Source organism: Monopterus albus, unplaced genomic scaffold (assembly GCF_001952655.1).
Source record: "Monopterus albus unplaced genomic scaffold, M_albus_1.0 scaffold19.1, whole genome shotgun sequence".
NCBI lineage: Eukaryota > Metazoa > Chordata > Actinopteri > Synbranchiformes > Synbranchidae > Monopterus > Monopterus albus.
The window spans coordinates 1,992,938-2,012,922 of NW_018127899.1; the positions used below are offsets into that span (position 1 = coordinate 1,992,938).

The following is a 19,985-nucleotide window of genomic DNA, read 5'->3' on the forward strand; positions in this document are numbered from 1 at the left end:
TGTGTGATTTATAAGTAGCTGATGGTTGAGTTTGCACCAACAGTTACATGTAAACTAATAACAGCGACATCTTGAGGTGGAGGGAGGTAATTGGCCAGGTTAGCGAGCCGGTAGCTAACTATTAGCTAACATTATCCAGCCAGCCCAGTTTGTAGACACGTCTACACACAGTCCACCGCTGCTGGATACTAGACACATGTTGAACTACTGTTTGAAGAAATGCTTGCAACGAATAAGGATTTAACTGGCTTTCTCATACAAACAAGTTGAGGTAAGCTCTCACACACATGTCGTTTTAACAATTCCCTCAGCGCGGCAATTCACAGTGACCTCACTTCTGTAAACTTTTATTGTAAACGTTAGCCAGCTCGTGTTAGCGGTTAGCTAGCAGGGTCAGTGGCTAAAACCCAGTCGGGTTTAAATGGATATCATTATGCTTGGAAACGTGCGTGGCAGATGTTAATAGGATTGTAGTAGGATGTTCCGAGCTACCACGAAATTACTTTTCTTTGCCCCTTACCATAAGTCGTCTCAAGAGAACAGCACGTTGTGTTGTTTTTAATAGTTTTTATATTGGGTCAATGCAGTGGCTCTTAGAGTCTAGTGTCAGTCGTGTCCCGGTGTTTTTACTTCATGCTGTCTGTTTGCCAAGTTTTCGCTTGTCCATCTGAGGTGGAACTCATCTGTTAGGGGGTGTTACTGACTGAAATAGATGTAAAGTTGGATCCCACGTTTACCACTGACCGTTATCCTCGTGAAGTGTTCGTATGTAGCTACTTCTGTTGGGCATTCAGTGTGGTTGGCATTATGTGTCCTGGCGCTCTCGGAAGCCAGCGAGCAGTCTCCTGTAACTGTGTGCTGAGCAGCAGATGGAAGAATGTGCTCTTTCAGAAAGCCAGCTGGTTGGAGCTGGAGAGGGCAGGAGAGCCTTCGGGCACCCTAGGCTGGTGGAGGAGCTGCTGCGTGTGTGAGGACCCGAACAGTCATAGCCAAAAGCGTGGGCGTTGGAGGCTTGTGTGTCAGGTTTAATATGGTTTTCGGGATGCGGACTCTCACCGTTGTCATTTCTTTGACAGAAAGGTGTTAGTGTGCAGTGTGACTGCAGCTGGTGCCTTCTGATGAACACCTGACTTTCTACTTCAGTTTGAAAAAGCATGGCAGATGATTTTGATCTTTTCCTTTTCTTATTAAAAATCGCTCTAACCATTATAAATATTATGACTGGAGTTAGGATCATATTGCCTACCCATTTCCTGGCAGGCGACAAGCCTCTAAGCAGAAAAGGCCTAGTATGACAAAATGGAAAATGTGCCAACCACAAAACAATTACCTCTCTGTAATTGCTTTAATTTAGATATAGCAGCTATCACAGTATCAGGTATCACAGGCATTATCTTTTAAATCCAAAGCCTTAACTGTACTTACGGCATCTAATAATCCAGTCTCAGCGGTCAGAGCAACCACACAGTGTTTGAAATCACCTTCTGCTTAGCACCCAGTATTCATAAAATGGCAAGCGTAGTACTGTCACTCAGTAGACAGCCTGGGATGTTTTTGGGGCAGTAATATGTCAATGTCTTACTTAAATATTGTGTTTTACAGTATCATGCAACATTTAAGTATCACCTTTCTATTAAGATTAATTCTGACTTGTAGTGAACTGAACTGCAGACTTCTTCAAAAAATATATTTATAGCACTATACACAACAAATGAACCTTTGCAGTACTGCTGATGTGCACATCTGAACCATGTAATGTGCATGTAGATTAGAATGGATGCTTTACTAGATGCACTGTGTTGTTTTCACACTGCGGCATCACAGAGTGAAAGTGGGGTTTTTGACCTGGGTTGTATATAGGTTCAGCTTGGCCTCTCCTTATCACATGTTACACGCTGGCAGTCAGTCTCTGCTGTAGATACTATTGCAGTTACCTCTTAGAGTGGGGTGTTGGATTGAACCCAAAGGAATCAGCTACTGTAAATAACATATTGTACTTTCATTTCCCCTTTTAATGCCAGTATATATGATGATCACTTTTATTGGCCAAGTATGTTACACACACAAGGAATTTCTCTGGTACAGAACTGAGCCAGCCATCTGGCCAATGGCGGCGCTGTACTGGCCATCGGAATGGGGAGAGCGGAAATCAAACTGCTGACCTCCCGGCTGGGGGCGGCCGCTCTACCTCATGAAAATGTTGATCCTTGACCTGTGTGATCACCCTTCAAACTGCTAGCAGTTAATTACATCAGGGATGTTTTCTCAACTTGTCTCCTTGTGGTTTTTTGTGACTTTTGGTATCCACCAGAGAACCTGCTTGGTCTTGTTGGCAAAAGCAAAAGAAGTAGCTTTAAATAACAGTAGAGAGATGGACCCCTCCCCCTTCCCCTGCAGGGAATAAAACAAACCCTGTGTCTTTTACTTAAGATCAAGATGCTGTGTGGCTTCTTTGTGTCAGTGAAACATTGATGCTGCTATAGTTAGGTGGCCTCTTATAACTGATAACTTCCTGTATGGTTGTTAAACATTCTATTTATATTTTTATGAAGTAAAGCCTTAGCTCCACTGAGAGACTGAAGATAAAACTGCGAGGCTTTACTTGAGATCTCTTCGTTGTGACCTTGTCTGTGTTTCGCCAACAGGAACACAGGAAGTTTGTAGTCCTTAGATAAAAAAGACAAAGTAATGCTAAATATTCTGTAGCTATCAGTTAACAAGGGAAACCAATTCACAGCTTTGTGTAGCTGTGGATCTGTAAGTGTACATTGAAAGACCAGAGAAATGACATGGTAAGAGCGAGAAGCTGAAGGAATGTGCTTTACTCAGAATTGCACTGCGGTGTGTTTCGGCTTCTGGTGGCTAACAACTTTTATGATGCGTTTCTTTCTGTGTGTCAGTTAAGTGGTGCGAAGAAAACCATTGCTGTTTGATTCTGATAAACTGATACTGAAACCTGATGTTTATTGTTCTTCTCTCAGAAGGGTAAAAGTGCTTCTGTTCAATTTGATGTCATCTGTGTTTGTAGCAGTGACTGTGAGAATTGGACACTCTACCTCTGTAAAACTGGCCCAGATGGGTATAGTAGATTTCCAGAATGTTCCAGAACGTTCCTCACAGTACACGGAGGGTTTAAACCATTGATAATAAGGACTGCCCTTCAAGAGTGGACTTTGTGTTGCACCTTTGTAATGTGCTGTGCGTCACCATTATTGCATAGTTTTAAATGTATGTAAATTTTCATGTAACTGTAGCATACAGTATGATCACACATTCAGCAAAACAATTGTAAGTGCTGTCGATGCATCTGTGGTCAGAGACACCCTTTCAGCCCTTATCAGATGACTGCGTTATCATCATACAGTCTATCCGGTTTCTTTTTCTTCATGGCTGTAGTGAATGCATGTTTCTGCTGTTTGTATTTGGCGTAAAATAATATACTGATGTCGCTGTGGTATTATTTCCAGGTGCCAGTAAAAGCAAGGGAAACAGTGGCTGTCTGTTTTTAAAGTCAAAACCATAGTCGGAAGAAATATTAGATTTTTTTTTAATTTAATGACTATTCAAATATTTGAAAATCATTGCCCATCCCTAGTATGAATACAGTGCAGAGTTTGATGCACAGCCATAAGAGTCTCAAGGTCGTAAAGAGAACTTTACAGACCATTTTGGGGTGGCTGTGGCTCACGAGGTAGGGCAGTCGTCTCCTGACCAGCAAGTTGGTGGTTTGACTCCCGGTCTCCCCGCCTGCCTAAGTGTCCCTGAGCAAGACACTGAACCCCGAATTGCTCCCGGTGGCTTGACTAGTGCCGTTGTGTGGCAGCCTGTCATCATCGGTGTGTGACTGTTGTGGGTGAATGGTGTATCATCTCCTGTAAAGCGCTTTGGCCAGTGCAACACACTGTGGAAAAATGAGCTATATAAATACAGTCCATTTACCATTTACCATTTTGTGGTACCATATCAACTCAGCTCTCTGTGAACATTTGGGTACTGACCTTAAAGAAATGGTATATGATGTGTTGTTGCTGAAAACCTGCACCTGGGTTCAGACACATTATGTAGGGCATTTCCCCCAGGCTTCATCTCCCCCAGAGATTTAATTCTTGCATCAGAAACAGAAATAAATGCTCTCTGAAGATTTTGCTCCTGTTGGCTTTCTCACTGTAAAAAGGTTTTAACATTGTCGGCCTGGTGTGGGGAAGTGAAACCAGAACAAAGTCAGTCCACAACTCTGGAAGCAAGAAATGATCACTGAAAATACATTTAAGTTCATCAGCCAGACCAGAATCAAGGTACAGAAGAAAAGTCTGGACTTTTAGAAGAATGTATAGAAAACCTCTGAGTTAGATGAATGATGTGACAGGCACAGACATGGCAGCAATTCCCCACAAAGCCAGACTGGTCAAGAAACTTTATTTAGAAGCTGTGCACTGCTCTGGTAAGATGATCTCAACCAGAAATGTTTGTCCTACCTTTGACGCAGCAGACCGCCCTGCCCGGCCTGGAAAAAGGTCCACAATGTCTGTCTGTCTGCATTCACTCAGCTGTACCCATGAGTTCATCTGCATCAGAAATCCTGGACCTCCCTTCAGACTTTTGCACCTTGATGCACCAAAAGTGGAAATTAAAGCCCTCACAGCTAGCTCTAATATCTGACCCACCATGCCAAGTGAGGGAAAGGTCACAGCTACTGCAGAGACAACCTGACTGTACAAAATGTCACAGACATTCTGTGAAGTACAGCAGTGAAGTGAGTCCAGGTAGAAACCACTATCTGATATGGATTCCTCTCACTAAATCTGCAGCAGTCATGAACATTGAGACATAGATATGGAGACGCTTGAGATGACTGTGCAAAAGGAGTTGTTGTTGTTAAGCATGATATCTAATATTTTGTATCAGTGCCACTTGAATGTGTTGTGCTTTTGGTTAACTGGAAGAGGCATGCTAATGAAATATCATTTAGCTTGATCTGAATGTGTTGTGAAATACCAAGTGTTTAACGGTTAACAGCAGTTAACAAGTGTTTCACAGTGTTTGTGTGTGGATTGAACTTTTGCTGCAATGTTGGGTAAATAATGAAAGCACAACTTGTGTTTTCCATTCACACAACAACTCTGAACTCAGGTGCTGCCCCCAGATACTAAATGGGAAGTAGACTCTGTACAGTGGTTGATTACATTCCGGAAAGATGAGGCTAACAGCCAGAGCCTACGGGGGGGGGGGGGTGTCGTTTCTTACACCCTCTGTTCCTGATCCTGGCTTTGTGCTTTGCATACAGAGACAGTTTGATGAATGACATGTTCACTGCACTTAGTATGTCCCAGATTTGACTGCTTGTATGTATTTGAATATATGCAAAAAAGTGCCAGGCACAGTCGGCCTGGAGCGCTCATCATGTATGATATTTTGCATTTCATCACAATTACTGCAGGAGAAACTGTGTTTTATAATCACACTAGATTACATCTTTGCCTAATGACTTGATTTCTGAGCTGTAGCTGGTGGACTAGACTTTCTCTCTGCGGCTGCTGCTGTGCCATACTCATTCAAAGCATGAGCCATACTGGAAAGGCAAAAAGTCCAGCAACACTTACAGTGTATAGACAAACTCTATTGTTAGGACCAATGCATGTCAGCTTGTAGCCTTCGTCAGGGTCTTCTGTTATACTGTAAGCCAACACATGTTGGGCCTTAGCATTAAAGTTGCTCTATACACTGCAAGTGTCGCTGGACCTTGTGACTTTCTGGTTTGTTTTTCCTTCATCTGTGCACCTTGACAGTGGGCGAAGTTGTGCCAGAAATCTCTGCTAAAAGTTTTTTTTAGTGTGTGTAATTTAGTGTCCATTTGTGAAGAAACTCTCCCACGCTTCTAGTTCACAGTGGCGGTTGGCATTCCCTCAGGCTCGATCCAGTTTAACCCGAGCAATGCTACAGTCCAGAATACTGCATCAGTACAATATGCCTTTAGGTTCAAGAGCAGGCTCTCTTTTTGGTACGCTGTTGCTCATAGTGGGACAGAGGAATACACAGAGGGGTAAGGTAAGGGGGGGAGAAAGGGAAATTCAGCTGGTAAAATTGCCAAATGCAGCAGATCATAGTCAAACAGTTTCAAATTAAAGTGGCTTTCAGAAGAAAAACTACCAGTGCAATGACAAAAAAGTGAAAGAGGCATTTTCTTTTGAAATACCTGGATTCAAGAATGTGAATCTGTTCGGTTTTTGCTTCCCAAATTAAACATGTAAATGTATGAATTTTTTTATTTTTTTTATTTATTTTTTTGTTTTTACATAGAAGATCAGGTAGACATAGTTGTAGGTTTTATAAGAAGGTTTCCCAGCGGGTGGACATAGAAGTCCTTCTGATGTGTTCAGTTTATGCAAGTGGAGCTCGTTTGTGGCAGCACTGGTTGTACTGGGTGCTCCCAGTTTTGAATGGATGTAAGGGCCAGTCATTACAAAATGAAATTTGGCACACAGCTCTGTAAGGCTCAAGAAGCACAGTTCCTCACTGACCAGCTGGTGTCAGCAGTGGCAGTCACAGCACTCCTGACCCACTTAGCTGAATGATGCTCCTGTGTTTGAATTGTGACCCAGTGGAGGCAATCAAAGCCTCACCAACTGTCCTTTTGTTTTAGAGTCTGGTTCTTCTGAAAGAGAAGGGCGGGTGGTGACTGTAGTTATCATAAGACTGCCAATCCCTGCTATTGCCTGCAAGAGGCATGTAGTGGTCATGGTCCATGTTTCACACCAGCTGGTTCTGTGCACTGTGAATTCATTATCGTCAGGTCAGGAAACGCGCATCAGCAAATATGCCTCTGGCTGGGTGGTTTGCCAGCTACACTGGAGGGAGAGCAGCCATAATTTTAAGATCCTGGTCTGTTCCTAAAACATCTTGAGCTGGTGAAATGTTGGAGGTGCTGGACACTGTGCCCGAAGGACAAAGGCGCTTTTCTGCTCCAGTTTTTCCTTTTTGGGATATTGTTATCTTTTCTGTGGAATATCAGTGCTGAGTCTTTTTAACATGCCATAAGTCAACGATGGGGTGACATGTAACTTAGGACTTTCCAGCCACATAGCAAATATAGGTTCTTTGTGATGTTTTGCATTTATGGCAGCACCTAATTTCACCTCCTTATCAACACATTGGTGCCAGCATCAAGTCTTGCTGGAGTGTCTCGCTGTTCCTAATAGACTGTCCTGGCTTCCTCTTGCTCCCCACAGCTCTTTTATCCTTCTACTCGTCTTTCGTCTTGCTGTAGGATGGCCACACTCCTGTCACGCTTATTTTCAGTTGCCTAGCAACCAGGAGGAGATGCTTTTTCAGGGTGGTACATGATGGAAGCGGGGGCAGGGTGAGGTGTGCATTGTTCGGGAATAAATGGTTCATGAATGCAGTTCCACTGGAGAGAGTTGGTGAGGAGCACTGTTTTAAGGAAAGCATTCACTGAAGGGTTGCATTGTTCCATTACTCGGTGTCTGACTCAGTTGGCACCCCCATGCACCTGGGCTTCACCGCTGTTATGGCAATAGCTTTGCATCCTAATTATCAGTGTGGTGGAGAGAGAAGAGCCCGGTGCCAGGGTGTGCAAACGTAGGCCGTGTGTGACTTAAACACACTGAAGTTGGCTGAAGTTGACAGGATGGGACTCTTCTCTTCTACTGCTTCATCATTGTTTACCAAAAACACACTGTTATTGAGACAGATGATTGTTTAGTTTCCACTGGAGAGAGGTGGTGAGGAGCACATAATTTGTTTAATTTATTAAAAAACCTGCTTAGAAGCTATAGTTTTTGACATTCTTTTTGTCTGGTTTACTGGTTGATGAAAGCTCACAAAATCACATCACACAACAAATACAATATTTGGGTGAGAGTGATGCAGAGTGTTTTGACTGCACTGCAAAGAAAAGTGTCAGAAGTATTTGGCATTTTGTTTACTTTCCATACTGCCATATGGCCACTTATTTCCTTTAGTTATTAAACTGCAGCAGAAGAAGACCTGTATTGAGTCATGGTGGCGAACAGGGGCAGAAACTGAAAAGTTGATGCAAGAGTAGAGCGCACTGATGAAAGTGTGTGGCAAAGATCGCAGCTCACTTCCTCCTCACTTCCCAGTGGAGCAGTTGAGAGACAGCCCTCTTGTGTAATTAGCTTGACCCCAGGAGACGTCTTTAGTAAGAAGTGAGGGAGTGGCAGTGCACGGCAACGTCTGCTGCAGTCCTACAATCTGAAATCTCAGCTAATTCCATTGGCTTCTAATTCATTTTCATTGGATTTAGCATTTCTTTCAGGATCAAGTGTGAATGTCTTCAGAGCTTTGAACAACTGGCATCAGGAAACTGGAGTGTATGTGAGGTTTTAAAATGTGACTATTTCCAAGAATAAGGAACTCAGTAAGGTGTTAAAACATGAACTGTTTTAAGATACTGCAGGTATGTTCACTCTTTTTTTTTCTTCTGTGTTGCCAATGTCTGTACAGTCAGAGAGAAACAATGGAGACAGTAACTAAATGGAGAACATGAGCGAAAGGTTTGTCATGGAGCTTTTTATTTTTTATTTAAACTTTATTTTACCAGTGAAATCCCACTGAGCATTACAGCCTTTTTCAGTGGAGTCTTGTCGGGACATCGGTAGTAAAAAGTTACAGACAAAAGTACAAATACAAAGCTAAAAACACACAATATACAAAGTCATCAATAAAGTTCCCTTTGTGAACTGTTGTGGTTGGAGCACATTGTGGTGGTGGGGTTATCAATGATTGCTTTGTATTTAAATATGTACCAATGCTCAGCTGACACAGAGAGATGACCAGCCCACTCTGCAGTACATTACACTGTAAGTTACTAACAAATCTCAATACACTGTCATAAACCAAGTCCACTTTATTATGATGGTGTTCATGTAGAGCAAGTCATCAAAATAAAGCACTGGCTGTTTTTCCCACCTGGAACCAGATCCAAAATTGAGCCTATTAATGGAGCCTATACGTTCTCGGGTTATATGGTATGAAGTTCCTGAAACACTGAATAGCAGCGTCACTAAGCACATGTGGACTTCAGGCCTGTTTGCTAGTTTTTATTTTCTTATGTTTCCTATGAATAAAGTGGATAAAAGATGGGAATAATGATTACTTGCTCTGGAAAATTGTTAAATTATTCCAACCTAATACCAGATTTTGTTTAATAAAAAAATAACACTTTGAGCAGTACAAGAAATATTTAGTAGAACAAATGTGTTTTGCGGTGTAGCAGGAGAACAGAAGGGGTCTCTTGACTGTGCTTGAAGGACAAAGACGTGGGGAGAAGACGAGGAGGCGGCAGCGAGGGCTGGTTTTGAGACACAAAAGAACACAGGACTTCATAGGTACACACTGCTCTATTCAGCAGCTGAGATAATCCACATGCTAGCTTCACCCCATTCACAGCGGGGGCCACGAGGACGTCCGGCTGACCTCCCGTCTATTTATGTTAGCAGGCTGTTGTACGGAGTCACCACTGTACCCATTCATACGCCCAGTGTGTGCCATTGCTGCACAGATATTGGGTTATGTATGCACTGCATTTAAAGGCTTCATACAGTACAGTATGCATCAGTAACAAGACTTATCACTTGCAGCAGGTTCAGCATGAGCACATCAGGGTTCCCATGCATCTTGAAAGAAGCAGAAAAGAATTCAGATGACCTGAATACAGAAGCCAGGGGTCTTGTTTCTATGCGGCGCAGGTTGTGTGATTTATGAGTAGTTTTATCAAAAGAACTGAATGATGGTGCTATTATTGTTGTTGGCCTTTGTTTAGTTGCAATTAAACCTTTAATTTGTAATTTTATAGGTAATATCCATAGGAATTTCATTTATTTGTGTCTTTAACTTTAATCAGCTGTCCTCAGACAAAAAATAGGGTTCTTTATTTGAATATATATTTATTTACTTGTTATTTTACTGATAATCTGGTGTTGGACCAAAACGTTTGTTTCTGAACCCAGAGATACAAGTGCATGCAGACACAGAAGGAAACTACTGAAGAAATGGTCTTCTGTTCTGTGTGCATCACATGGAAGGAACATATTTGAAATCCACCACACTACATTTGTGTTTTACTTACGTATGCATGAAATCCAACGGAAAATGTTACTGTGTGTGTTGTTAACTGGGGAATATAACGCAGAGCAGGGAATAGACCTGATTTAATATGATAGTAATTCCACATTTTTCCTTAAATGCAGAGTTGATTGATGATGTTGTGATTAGAGTGGAGCATTTTGTTTTCTGGCTCTGTAATGGCCAGGTGTGTGTGTGTGTGTGTGTGTGTGTGTGTGTGTGTGTTGTGTTAACAGTAGGTAAACACACATCATCTTCGTTTCAGTTTGTCAAACTGATTGTCTGCAGTCTCTTGCTGCTCTCACTGCCTCCTCTAGTGTGTGTGCTAAAAAGTAGACGACCCATTTTGATCGGGCTGCTGTCCACTATTTTTCTCCAGTGCCCCCTCAGCCCCAGCTGACCCTCTGGATGGATCTCTTTGTCTGTATCCCCTTTCCTCCTCCTTCTCCACTTTCTCTTTTTTGTCCATGCCTCTCTTTTATCTCCTTATCATACTTCCCTGCTCCTTCCTCACCTCTCCCCCTTCTCTGTCTCCTTCTGTCTAGCAGAAGTCACTCAGTCATTTTACAGTGCGCTCTCTGACGTCACTGTCTGCATAGCTATTGTCTCACAGAGGCTGCAGCAGCAGCCGATCCTCACCACATTTCTAGTTTTTCACTCCCCCCTTCTCTCTCCTCTCCCCGGGAAATCCTCCTTTGCTCTCTCTCCCTCCCCTTCTCCCTGTTTTTATTAGTAAATGCTACAGTGGAATGAGAAGCGAGAGAGTGACGGAGAGGAGAGGATGAGAAGGAGGATATAGGCTGCAGAGAGAGGAGAGATGCGATAGCTAGCCATAGCTGCATCTCCGTGTCTGCATATGATCACAGTTTGCCTTGGCTGTGAAGGATTTTTGCTCATTATATTTTTTATATATTTATTTATTAACTCCATTATTCGCAAGGCCTTGTTTCTTGGCGCCCGGACTGAGTGTGCATGTGGAGGGCTTTTAAAACAGCGACAGATAGCTGAGCTGGGGCATCTGGCTGTCTGGGAGGCAGCGACGGCCGGCTGGCTGCATTGTGTTGCTTTGATGACCCCCACTGTGTAGCTGCCTGCTCATCAACCTCCCTCTCTCTGTGTCTCTCTCTGTCTCTCGCCCTCCCCTTTCTCACTCCTCTCTTTCCTCCTTCTCCTCCTCCTCCTCCTCTCTCCATCACAGCTCCCGGCCCAGCCATGTTCGGCACAGAGTCCTCATGTAAGTACCACCACCATCCTCCTGAAACCTCAGTGTTTATCTTTTGTTTGTGTATCTATTTAGGTGTATGTGTGTTTTATCGGAGGGAGAGGAGTAAAAGGAAGTGGCTAGATTTCCTCTGTTCCCGCATCCCTCTCTCCTCTCCCCTCTTCCTGTTTTGCCTCCATGGTTGCTGGTGGCAGATTGCATGGGGAGAAATCTGGGATCTACCATTTTAGCACGGAGGGCTGGCACTACAAGCTAGTTGTTCACACTGAGCTTACCGCCTGCCTTGCATTCTCTCACTCTCAGCCGTACTGTGTCTGTGTGTGAGATCATCTCCTGTCTATGTATTTTCACTCCTCTCGTGTGTAATGGCATGCTGGTTGAATGCTGAGAAGTGTGTTTTTGTGCATGGTTGGGTTGTGTGTGTGAGTGGGCATATCAGGAGATGGATGTTTTTGCTGGAGTTTCCACAAGCATCAGCCTCCCCTGTCTGCTTTTGCCGGCTCAGGCAGATTGCTGTAAGGTGTAAGCATAGCATTTCCAGCCACGGATGCCACCAAAGCTAACGTGGCATATCCTGTTGTTGGCTATGCACTGTACGTGTGCACATGTGTGGCTTTGGGCATTTTGCAACTTATAACGTCCCTCAGAAGAGTTGTAGTGTTGAGCTGTAGGTGGGCCAACATCTGTAGGCAAATCCCTTTCTTCCCCTCTACCTCACCCTCACAAGAAAACCTTTGATAAATAAGATGCCTCACTCCACTACCTGCTTGATGCTTCAGGGAATTCTGGGCTGATCTACTGTAAATGATTCTGTCAAGGCCACACATTCAGAGGCAAAAGGAACTAATTTTTTTGGCGTCAGATCAGAGTTAGCATGCTCACTGGCAGCAGAGCAGATTTTGTTAGCGTCCTGGCTGTTAGAGTGACGGAAAGCTGTCATGCACCACTTCTTTACTGAGCAGCTGAGTGTTGTCTTTATTTATGAAATGTGCAACTGAGTGACACCATGGAGTTTTCTGAAAGTACAGCCTGGTAGAGATCACATCTTACATTTCACCAAAGCCTAGCTCAGGTTGTCTGTTCTTGTGCTTTGAGATTCTGAACTCGTGCCAGAATTTGAGGTCATTTGAGGGTCAAAGTTAATTCTGTCACTGAGTCAGTGGACAGCAGTGTGTCCTCAGTGTTGTCAGCTTTCTGGGTCTGTTTTTAGCTTTTTGTCATATTTATCAAGCGCTCTTTTTAGAAAAAGAAGATATTTGGTAAGATCCTTAATATTACTGAGATTTATAATTGTAGGGAACATGTTATGTTTCCAGATACTTTTCTTTAGCGGTCAAAATAATAAAAACATTGATGCCAAAATAGACGTGTGTGGGTGAGATCTCTCACCTTTCCACTCATTCTTATATTTTTAAGTTTGCTGGGATGTTTCAAATATTTGTTGTAGCTGAAAAAAAAGATGGAATTTCAGAGTGCTCAGTCCACACACATTAATTCAGGGAGTTCTGTTCCCATTGTTGAATTACAAATAATCAGCACCTTGTGTTCAAAGAGTATTTTCTCAGGACGTACTGTTGTTAATAGACATTAACTGCTACTAAACCGCTGTTCCTAAATGGTCGTGGTGCTGCACTGAGGTCACAGTGCACACACTACATGGACCACAGAGAAGATTAGTGAGTGTGAGCAGTGAGTAACATTTCACAGTATCTGGTTTAAAAGAGAGCTTGAGTGTGTAGCATTTGCTGCAACACTCAGAGGTAAGTGGAGCTCCTTTTATAGGCTATTTCACTGGAATTGCTTTGCTAGGAAACCACTTGGGCCCAAGTTTATTTCCAAGCAGCAAAAACCGCAAGAGGAAATGAATATAAACACCTTTAGAAAGTTTTTGTTTGAGACCGTGACATTGGAAATGGAAAGACTATGTTCATCATCTGACTTAGCTTGTGTTATTTTTTCATAGTATGTACGACTTTTATACTGAACATGTCCACATGCCGTTGTCAGAGTCACTTAGGCTAAGCTGGTCATATGGTCACCTGGCTTTGGCTGTTCTAACTCTAGTGTAGTCTCCACAGCAGACACACTGAGCTGTAGCTCCGAGGGGTCTGATTTGTGTATGTAATTAAGCCAAATAAGGTCTCGTTTAGAGGTGGGGGGAGTGAAAAGCCAAACTTATAATACTTATTCTCTTCAGTACAGTGAAAGACAAATGCATGCACATCCGATTTGTTTACTCTTATAACAAATTGTAAAAGATCAAGTTTAATCTGTTTCACTTCATTTACAATTGCATATCTACTATTTATCCTCAGTCAGTATACCTTTCCCTGCTTCTTTGGCATTTGAACAAACTGTACAGTTTCTTTAAAACAACAGAACAAACATTAAGGACGAAGAGGTACCTTTAGTCATTCAAAACTACAGCTGAACTATATGGATGACAGAATAGCACAAACTGTGCCGTTTGTGTTTTAGAGATGTTGAATGACTTAAAGTGAAGCTCTTATTTTTCAAGCAGCCTTTTGGAAATGATGTTTCATTAAGTGTTGTGCTTTAAAGAGCAGCCCCTTATTATCCATTGGCCTCTGTTTTCAACAGCCAGCAGCGCTTACAAAAATAGCCTTAGTGACCCTGGTATGAGCAGAAACAACATCCACCTCACACACCTCTGGACACATGCAATTACCTTGTCACGCACAAAGATACACACAAACAGGCCTTGTTTCTAGACACTTGACCCCTGACCCCCATCTCTGTTTTTAGTCCAGCAGTCCAGCACAGGTTTGGGTAAGTGGCTCCTGCATTCTGTCTTGCTTTCTCTCCTTCGGCCTGTGTGCTGTAAGATTTTATGAGGAAGAAACTGATGATTCAGTAGCTGTACAATAAAGTAAAGTATATGCTTTATTAAAATGGAGGTCGGTACTTCCAGCTGGTACCAAATTTTATTTTTGCCTAAGGGGGTATTGATTTTTTGTTTTAAAGTCATCTAAACTGTATCATTAGTACACAACAAACAGTGACAGCAAGTGAGTGAGAGAGGGAAGTGAATAACATGTTAGAATGATTTCAGGATGGATTCAAACCAGTGACTTGGTGTTAAATGAAGTGCACCTGAGCTTTATAGGACATAAACCCCGGCTCCTCCAAGTAAGCAGATGGGACATGAGCCAAACTAAACATTCCAAGTACAAATCACTTCATATAGTGGCATTGTCCATTGTCATCCTTCTACCTGTGAAGCCCAGAGAGTGGCACAGTGCTGTTGGGGCAGAAATCCATCCATTATCTGTACTGCTTAGTCCCGAACGGGGTCGCAGGGGGGCTGGAGCCAATCTCACTTGACACTGGGCGAGAGGCAGGGTCCACCCTGGACCGGACGCCAGTCTATCACAGTGGGGCAAAACTGAAGCTAGCTAATGTTGGTTCTGTTTCCACTTTGACTTTGTTACCACCAGTTGAGCCACGCAACACATTGGACTAATGCAGTCGGTTCTTGAATGTTTGACTTTTCTCTCGCTGCTTAGTATATAAAAGCACAGGCTGGCAGAAAGGTGTCCAGTCAGGGCAGAGTATGTGCTCAACAACACAGGACACCCTCAGAGCTTCACATTCTTGAGAAGCCAGATACAGAGATGACAGGATATGAGGTGTAGTCCATTATAATGCAGGGATAACAGATTTGTGTTTCTTATCCTGCAGCAAATGTCCACATTTTAGTCTGCTTCACCTTTAATTCTACTGTAAAAGGTGCTGAAGGACAGAGAATCTCTCTCTTCCAGTTCAGTTCTGTACAAATGTCAAATTATAATACTTTTCATGTTTATTTCACCCATATTTATCTATAACCATGTTGCACTGACATGCATATTATTAATACTGATCTGTGTTGGTCACTAATGGGCTTTGAACTCTCTTTCTGAGGAGGTTCCAGGTGCGTGTGTCATATTTGTTGTTGCACTGTCTTTGTCCAAGAGCAGAATAAGGTGCTCACTGAAAATGGCAATTTGATGAAAGCCAAACGGCAACCAGCGGTCTCTGTTGCTGTGGTAACCTCCGTAAGAACAGCAAAACGCCCAAGTGATCGGGTTTCTGTGGTAACTGCTGACTTCTGCTATTTTTGTCTCCCGAGCTTGTATAGTAGCTGGCAGTTAAACGAGCCAAAAAGGAGGCTCATTTTTTGAGAAAGGAGCCCGTTTAAGGACTTTATCTCATAGCCAGTGAATGAGTAATGGATTCTCAAGACTCACAACCTCTGACCTTAAACCCTCTCCCAACATATACACAATCATTTCAATCTAAAGCTTGTACACACTGTTACTGTAAGAGAGAAAACTTGGTTGTGAGGCTGCTGTAGTGAGTCTCTACCTCTGCTGGGAGTTGGGTTTCTGTTCTGATTGGATACATCCATACAAAACTCTTGACATTGTGGGGCACATTTTTGGCAAGCTTTCACCAAATGGAAGGTTTTTCTTGTGCACGTTTGTCTTTACTGTCAGATTAATTGAAAGTGCAGTTGCAAATTGCAAAATTTTGTTACCCCAGGTATGACTGCCCCAAACATTTTAAAACTTTTGTTGTGTAAATCTTGTGATTTGTCAACAAATATTGAAGACTTGAAAAAGACTACACAAATGTCTAAAAAGTGTCTGAACTAAAGAGCCTGTTTGTCCTTTTTGTCTGCATGAATGATGCCATTCTTAAACCATCCATGTTTGTCACTATAAAAACAGCAGAGCAGCAAACGCTCAACCCTGTTTTTAAAGGAGACTGAGCTTTATTGTTAGGAAATTCTCCTGTTGCCTTAATCATTAGCTGTTCAGTCCTGTAAGACTAGTTAAACCACAGTGCTCAGACAGAATCTCATCTATTGAACAGAACAATCTGGAAGCATTTTTGCATCATTTTACTGGCATTCAGAATTTCCATACATGGCTCCAGAAGCTCTCTAGCAAACAGGACCAGCTCCCAGGCCATGTGCCACTGCCATCCATAAATTTAGCGGGCCACAGCCTGTGCCAACAGCAACAGAGCAAAGACTCTTGAGTTTTAATGATCATAGGCTTAGCCAGATCCAGGGGAGGTGAGGTCATTCTCACCCCGCTATGGTTATTGCTAATTTTATTTAAGTATTATTTTATGTAGTTCATCATGCAAAGCGTAGCAAAACATTTGGGGAATTTCAGTTGGATTGATTCCCACTGGGGTCACAAGTAACAAACAGTGTGTGCCCTTGTACTGTTGGGGCACTTTGTCTCAAACTGTCCTCACTGCGTGTGTCAGTCTTAATATTCTGGATCCTTTGAAGTTACATATTTAGTCATTTTCTGTGCAGTCATTAGCTTTTAAAATAAAAATTTCAGAACATTTGAAACTGTTCAAATGTAAAAAAAAAATGTTACAATGGCCTTAAAATGCTATGTTGGCAGCATCAGAATATTGGTATTACTGTAGCATTCAAAAACCCTGTGACCAGTACAAAGGTCAAAGTACTTCCCAGTTTATTAAAGTTACCAAATTTCTTTTCAGCCTATTGTGTCAAGTGAGACTCAAAACAAACTGGCACCATAAGCTGCTCCTAACTGCTCTTTGCTGTGCCAAATATGTCATGATTCATATCGACGACATAAACTACGGATGCCTGGCTGTGGCGAACTGTACAAGATGCAGCCTCCAGTCGGAAACTAGGGTTAATGTGTCAGTCCGGTAGAACTTTCTGGTCACTGCTAATGTGGCACAAAGCACTAATGTTGCACAAAGCTCCAGTTCCTCCCAAGTAAATATCACATTAATTGAACACAAAGGTACAAGTCCTGACCATGCTAGGTGGCTAATGCTACCAAAACAAACAGGTTAGCTTTAGATGCTAACACATCCAGAAGGAAGAATGCCACATCTGGATCCAGTCTGAGTCCTCTGGCTGCTTTTAACCCTCTCCATGCCAAACAGCCAAACCCATGTTAACCCTGGTTGTTGCTCTTTCTTTGTCCCACTCTCTCTGTGCAAAAGACGCCACCTCTTGACTCTGGCAGCCGCTGGTTTAGACTTTTAGCTGCCCAGAGCTCATCCATGGCTGTTTTGACATGACTATACTGGCTGGAAAAACCCTTCTTCTAACATTGGCTAGGCCGCAGGCGGGGCTGATTTACAGACCGTACTTTGACAGATCTGTGCTAGATAACGGTATCTCCCCACCAGAAGTGAATAAAGAAGAGGCCTGACAGTAGCTTTGATAAAAGATTACACAACTCAATGTGACTAACCACATGGACAAACTGAGTGCACAGTGGACTGGTGTCATAGTCTGTCAGATATGTTGGACCCTCTGCTGCAGATGAGCGATTAAAGCACCACTGTTCTTGGCGTACCCCCTCAGCCGTAATTATTATGTGTGCTTGGCTGCTGATGAAAAGGGAGTTTTTGGGTAGCGTTCAGAATTGAATATGATTAACACCCAGGGCTGTGTGGTAGGGACAGAATATTATTTAGTTGATACAGGCCTGTCTGCTTGAAGAGCTTTTAGCAATAGAATTAGTGGGCAAGCCATGATGGGGACTCAACAAAAGGATAGCTTGTAAACCTCTCCCTCTGTCTTCCTTTCTGTGGCATGATTGTCTTCAAATTATGGGTCTGCTATAAAGAGGACTGGATGATGGAGTCAGTAATTTGTCAGTATTTACTGATATTGTCAGTTTGTCATCATGTTGGTGTTTGTGCTCACAGTTCACCTGTTAATGCAGCAGTTGTACGTCTGCCTGTGTCATTTCTAGTTTAGTTGTAAGTGCAAACACCTGGATTTCATCATGCTGGGATAATCTCACCACTGACAACAGTCTCACCCTTATTTAGATTTTCTGAGCTTTGAAGGAGCCCTTGCTTTTGAAAACTTTTCTTTCCCATTCCTTTGGTTCCTGATTGTACTGTGAAACAGCAGTTAAAATAAAAATTTGCATCCTCTTCATTGTCAGTAATGTACTGGGGTTTTGCTGATAATTCCTCTTGGTTGAACTTCAGGAAACGTAGCGATAATTGAGTCGCTGCAGTGGGGTCTCATAGAGGAAATCGCCACATTTGTCATCATCAGATGCTAATGTAAGAACAGCAGCTAGCCTTGTCAGCCTTTTAATTTCACTGGGCTCTCTTCCATCCTCCTCATTTAGTATCTCAGCAAGCTGAAAAAGAAAGTGCCTTTATCTAATCAGTAGATCAAGCGGGAGATTCTCTGTCGGGTGAAAGTAAATGTTTTTACCCTGCCTTAACAACTGCTACTGAGGGGCTCTGGAGCAAGGCGTTTAACCCCAGTTACTCCATTGGAGCTGGTCTGAGGCCATGTGGGCTGGAGCGATTTTAGGCTGCTGCTAGGAGGAAATGTGTAATTGCATGAGAGGCTGCTCGATAAGAACAGGAGTTCTTAGGAAGGCTCTCTGGGTAAATAAAACTCATAATCGCAGGACTGAGGGACTGAGCCTTGGATATCTGTAAATCTGCACTGAACAGGCTCCTTTATCCATTCTCCTGTAAGGTCATTTAGGAGTTGTCATGGTTACTTCTGCAGGAGGGGGCTAAGGAGTCCTACACCCCCACCCCCCTCTTTAAAATCCATGTTATTGATTGGCTGGACCCCCTCACCCCCCATACTTATACTGCTGGGCTACTGAAGGGAAAGCAGGACAGAGCTAGTGTACGATTGTGTCAGCCTGCTGCCACTCACAGACAGCAGCCAATCAAGAAGCACCATGCCGGGGGCCCCCACCGGTAAGAGTGCTTTATGAAAGACGGTGCTGTATGGATGTGGACAGCCAGTGGAGAAGTAGCATTTTTATTTCTGGTGATGGGGGGGGGAGTGTCCTAATATATTTTTATTTAGCAGGCCTTGTTAGTGTGTTGGTGGCTACACTAGATGTTTCAGTGGAATGGAGGGTAAGTAACGTTGTGTTGCTTCATGGTCTGCTGCTGTGTGTAGTCAAACTGTACGGTGGCTGTGCTTCTGATCTATTCCCTTGCAAATGGCCTTTGTATCGTGTACGGCAGGTGGCCCTGTACATTTTGTATTGATATTCATGAAGTGAACGGTTTGCTCAGCACGTGGGCGCAGGCCTGCTGGCTCACTGTGTGTGTTGCTCTTTATGTCTTCCTTGTATATCTGTGTTTGTGTGAGGGACACACTAGCTGTAGCTGATATCAGTGTGTACATAGTGGCTTGTTGGGCAGAGCCAGATTAAGCCTGGGAGGAGGAACACCTTGCAGACTTACTATTTATTTTCTGTCGATGTCCAGTATGTTTGTTTTGCTGTGTTTACTTTTACTCTCTGTGGTTATGGAGAATAAATACAAATAAAAGGCTGTGCGACAGACTGCGTCATCCATGGCGGTTGTTGTTTAGTTTTTGTTTGAGAGAAATGCAGCCATGTAACTGTGAGCAAGTAAAGCAAAGAAAATTCTGTTTTCCACTTACTTTATTGACATCAAAGGAAAATGATACTGTTTAATTTAGGGTGCATCACAGACATTGCAGACAAAAACAATGTATAACTACAAACTGAAGAGAACAAATGCTTGAGAACAGTGGCATCATGTTTCTCTTCTCAACACAGATTCAGAAAATTAACAAAACAGACCTTAAGATAAAGTTTCTGTACCATCAGAGATCTCAAATTAA

The 19,985-nt window shown here is 42.9% G+C and overlaps 1 protein-coding gene across 5 annotated transcripts in view; it reads left to right on the top strand.

Moving 5' to 3' along the window:
- The first annotated feature begins 68 nt into the window (after positions 1–68).
- LOC109956424 (suppressor of tumorigenicity 7 protein homolog) overlaps positions 69–19,985 on the top strand; it is a 40,010-nt gene continuing 20,093 nt past the window's right edge. For 2 of the 5 annotated variants that reach the window (XM_020593530.1, XM_020593532.1), the window contains exons 1-2: positions 69–271; positions 11,303–11,338. In XM_020593530.1, the coding sequence (XP_020449186.1) occupies positions 11,317–11,338 (22 nt within the window). In that variant the 5' untranslated portion in view covers positions 69–271; positions 11,303–11,316. Of the gene's footprint in view, positions 272–9,253; positions 9,369–11,302; positions 11,339–19,158; positions 19,247–19,985 lie in introns of those variants that run through there. The other 3 variants (XM_020593531.1, XM_020593535.1, XM_020593534.1) reach the window with 3 other exon arrangements.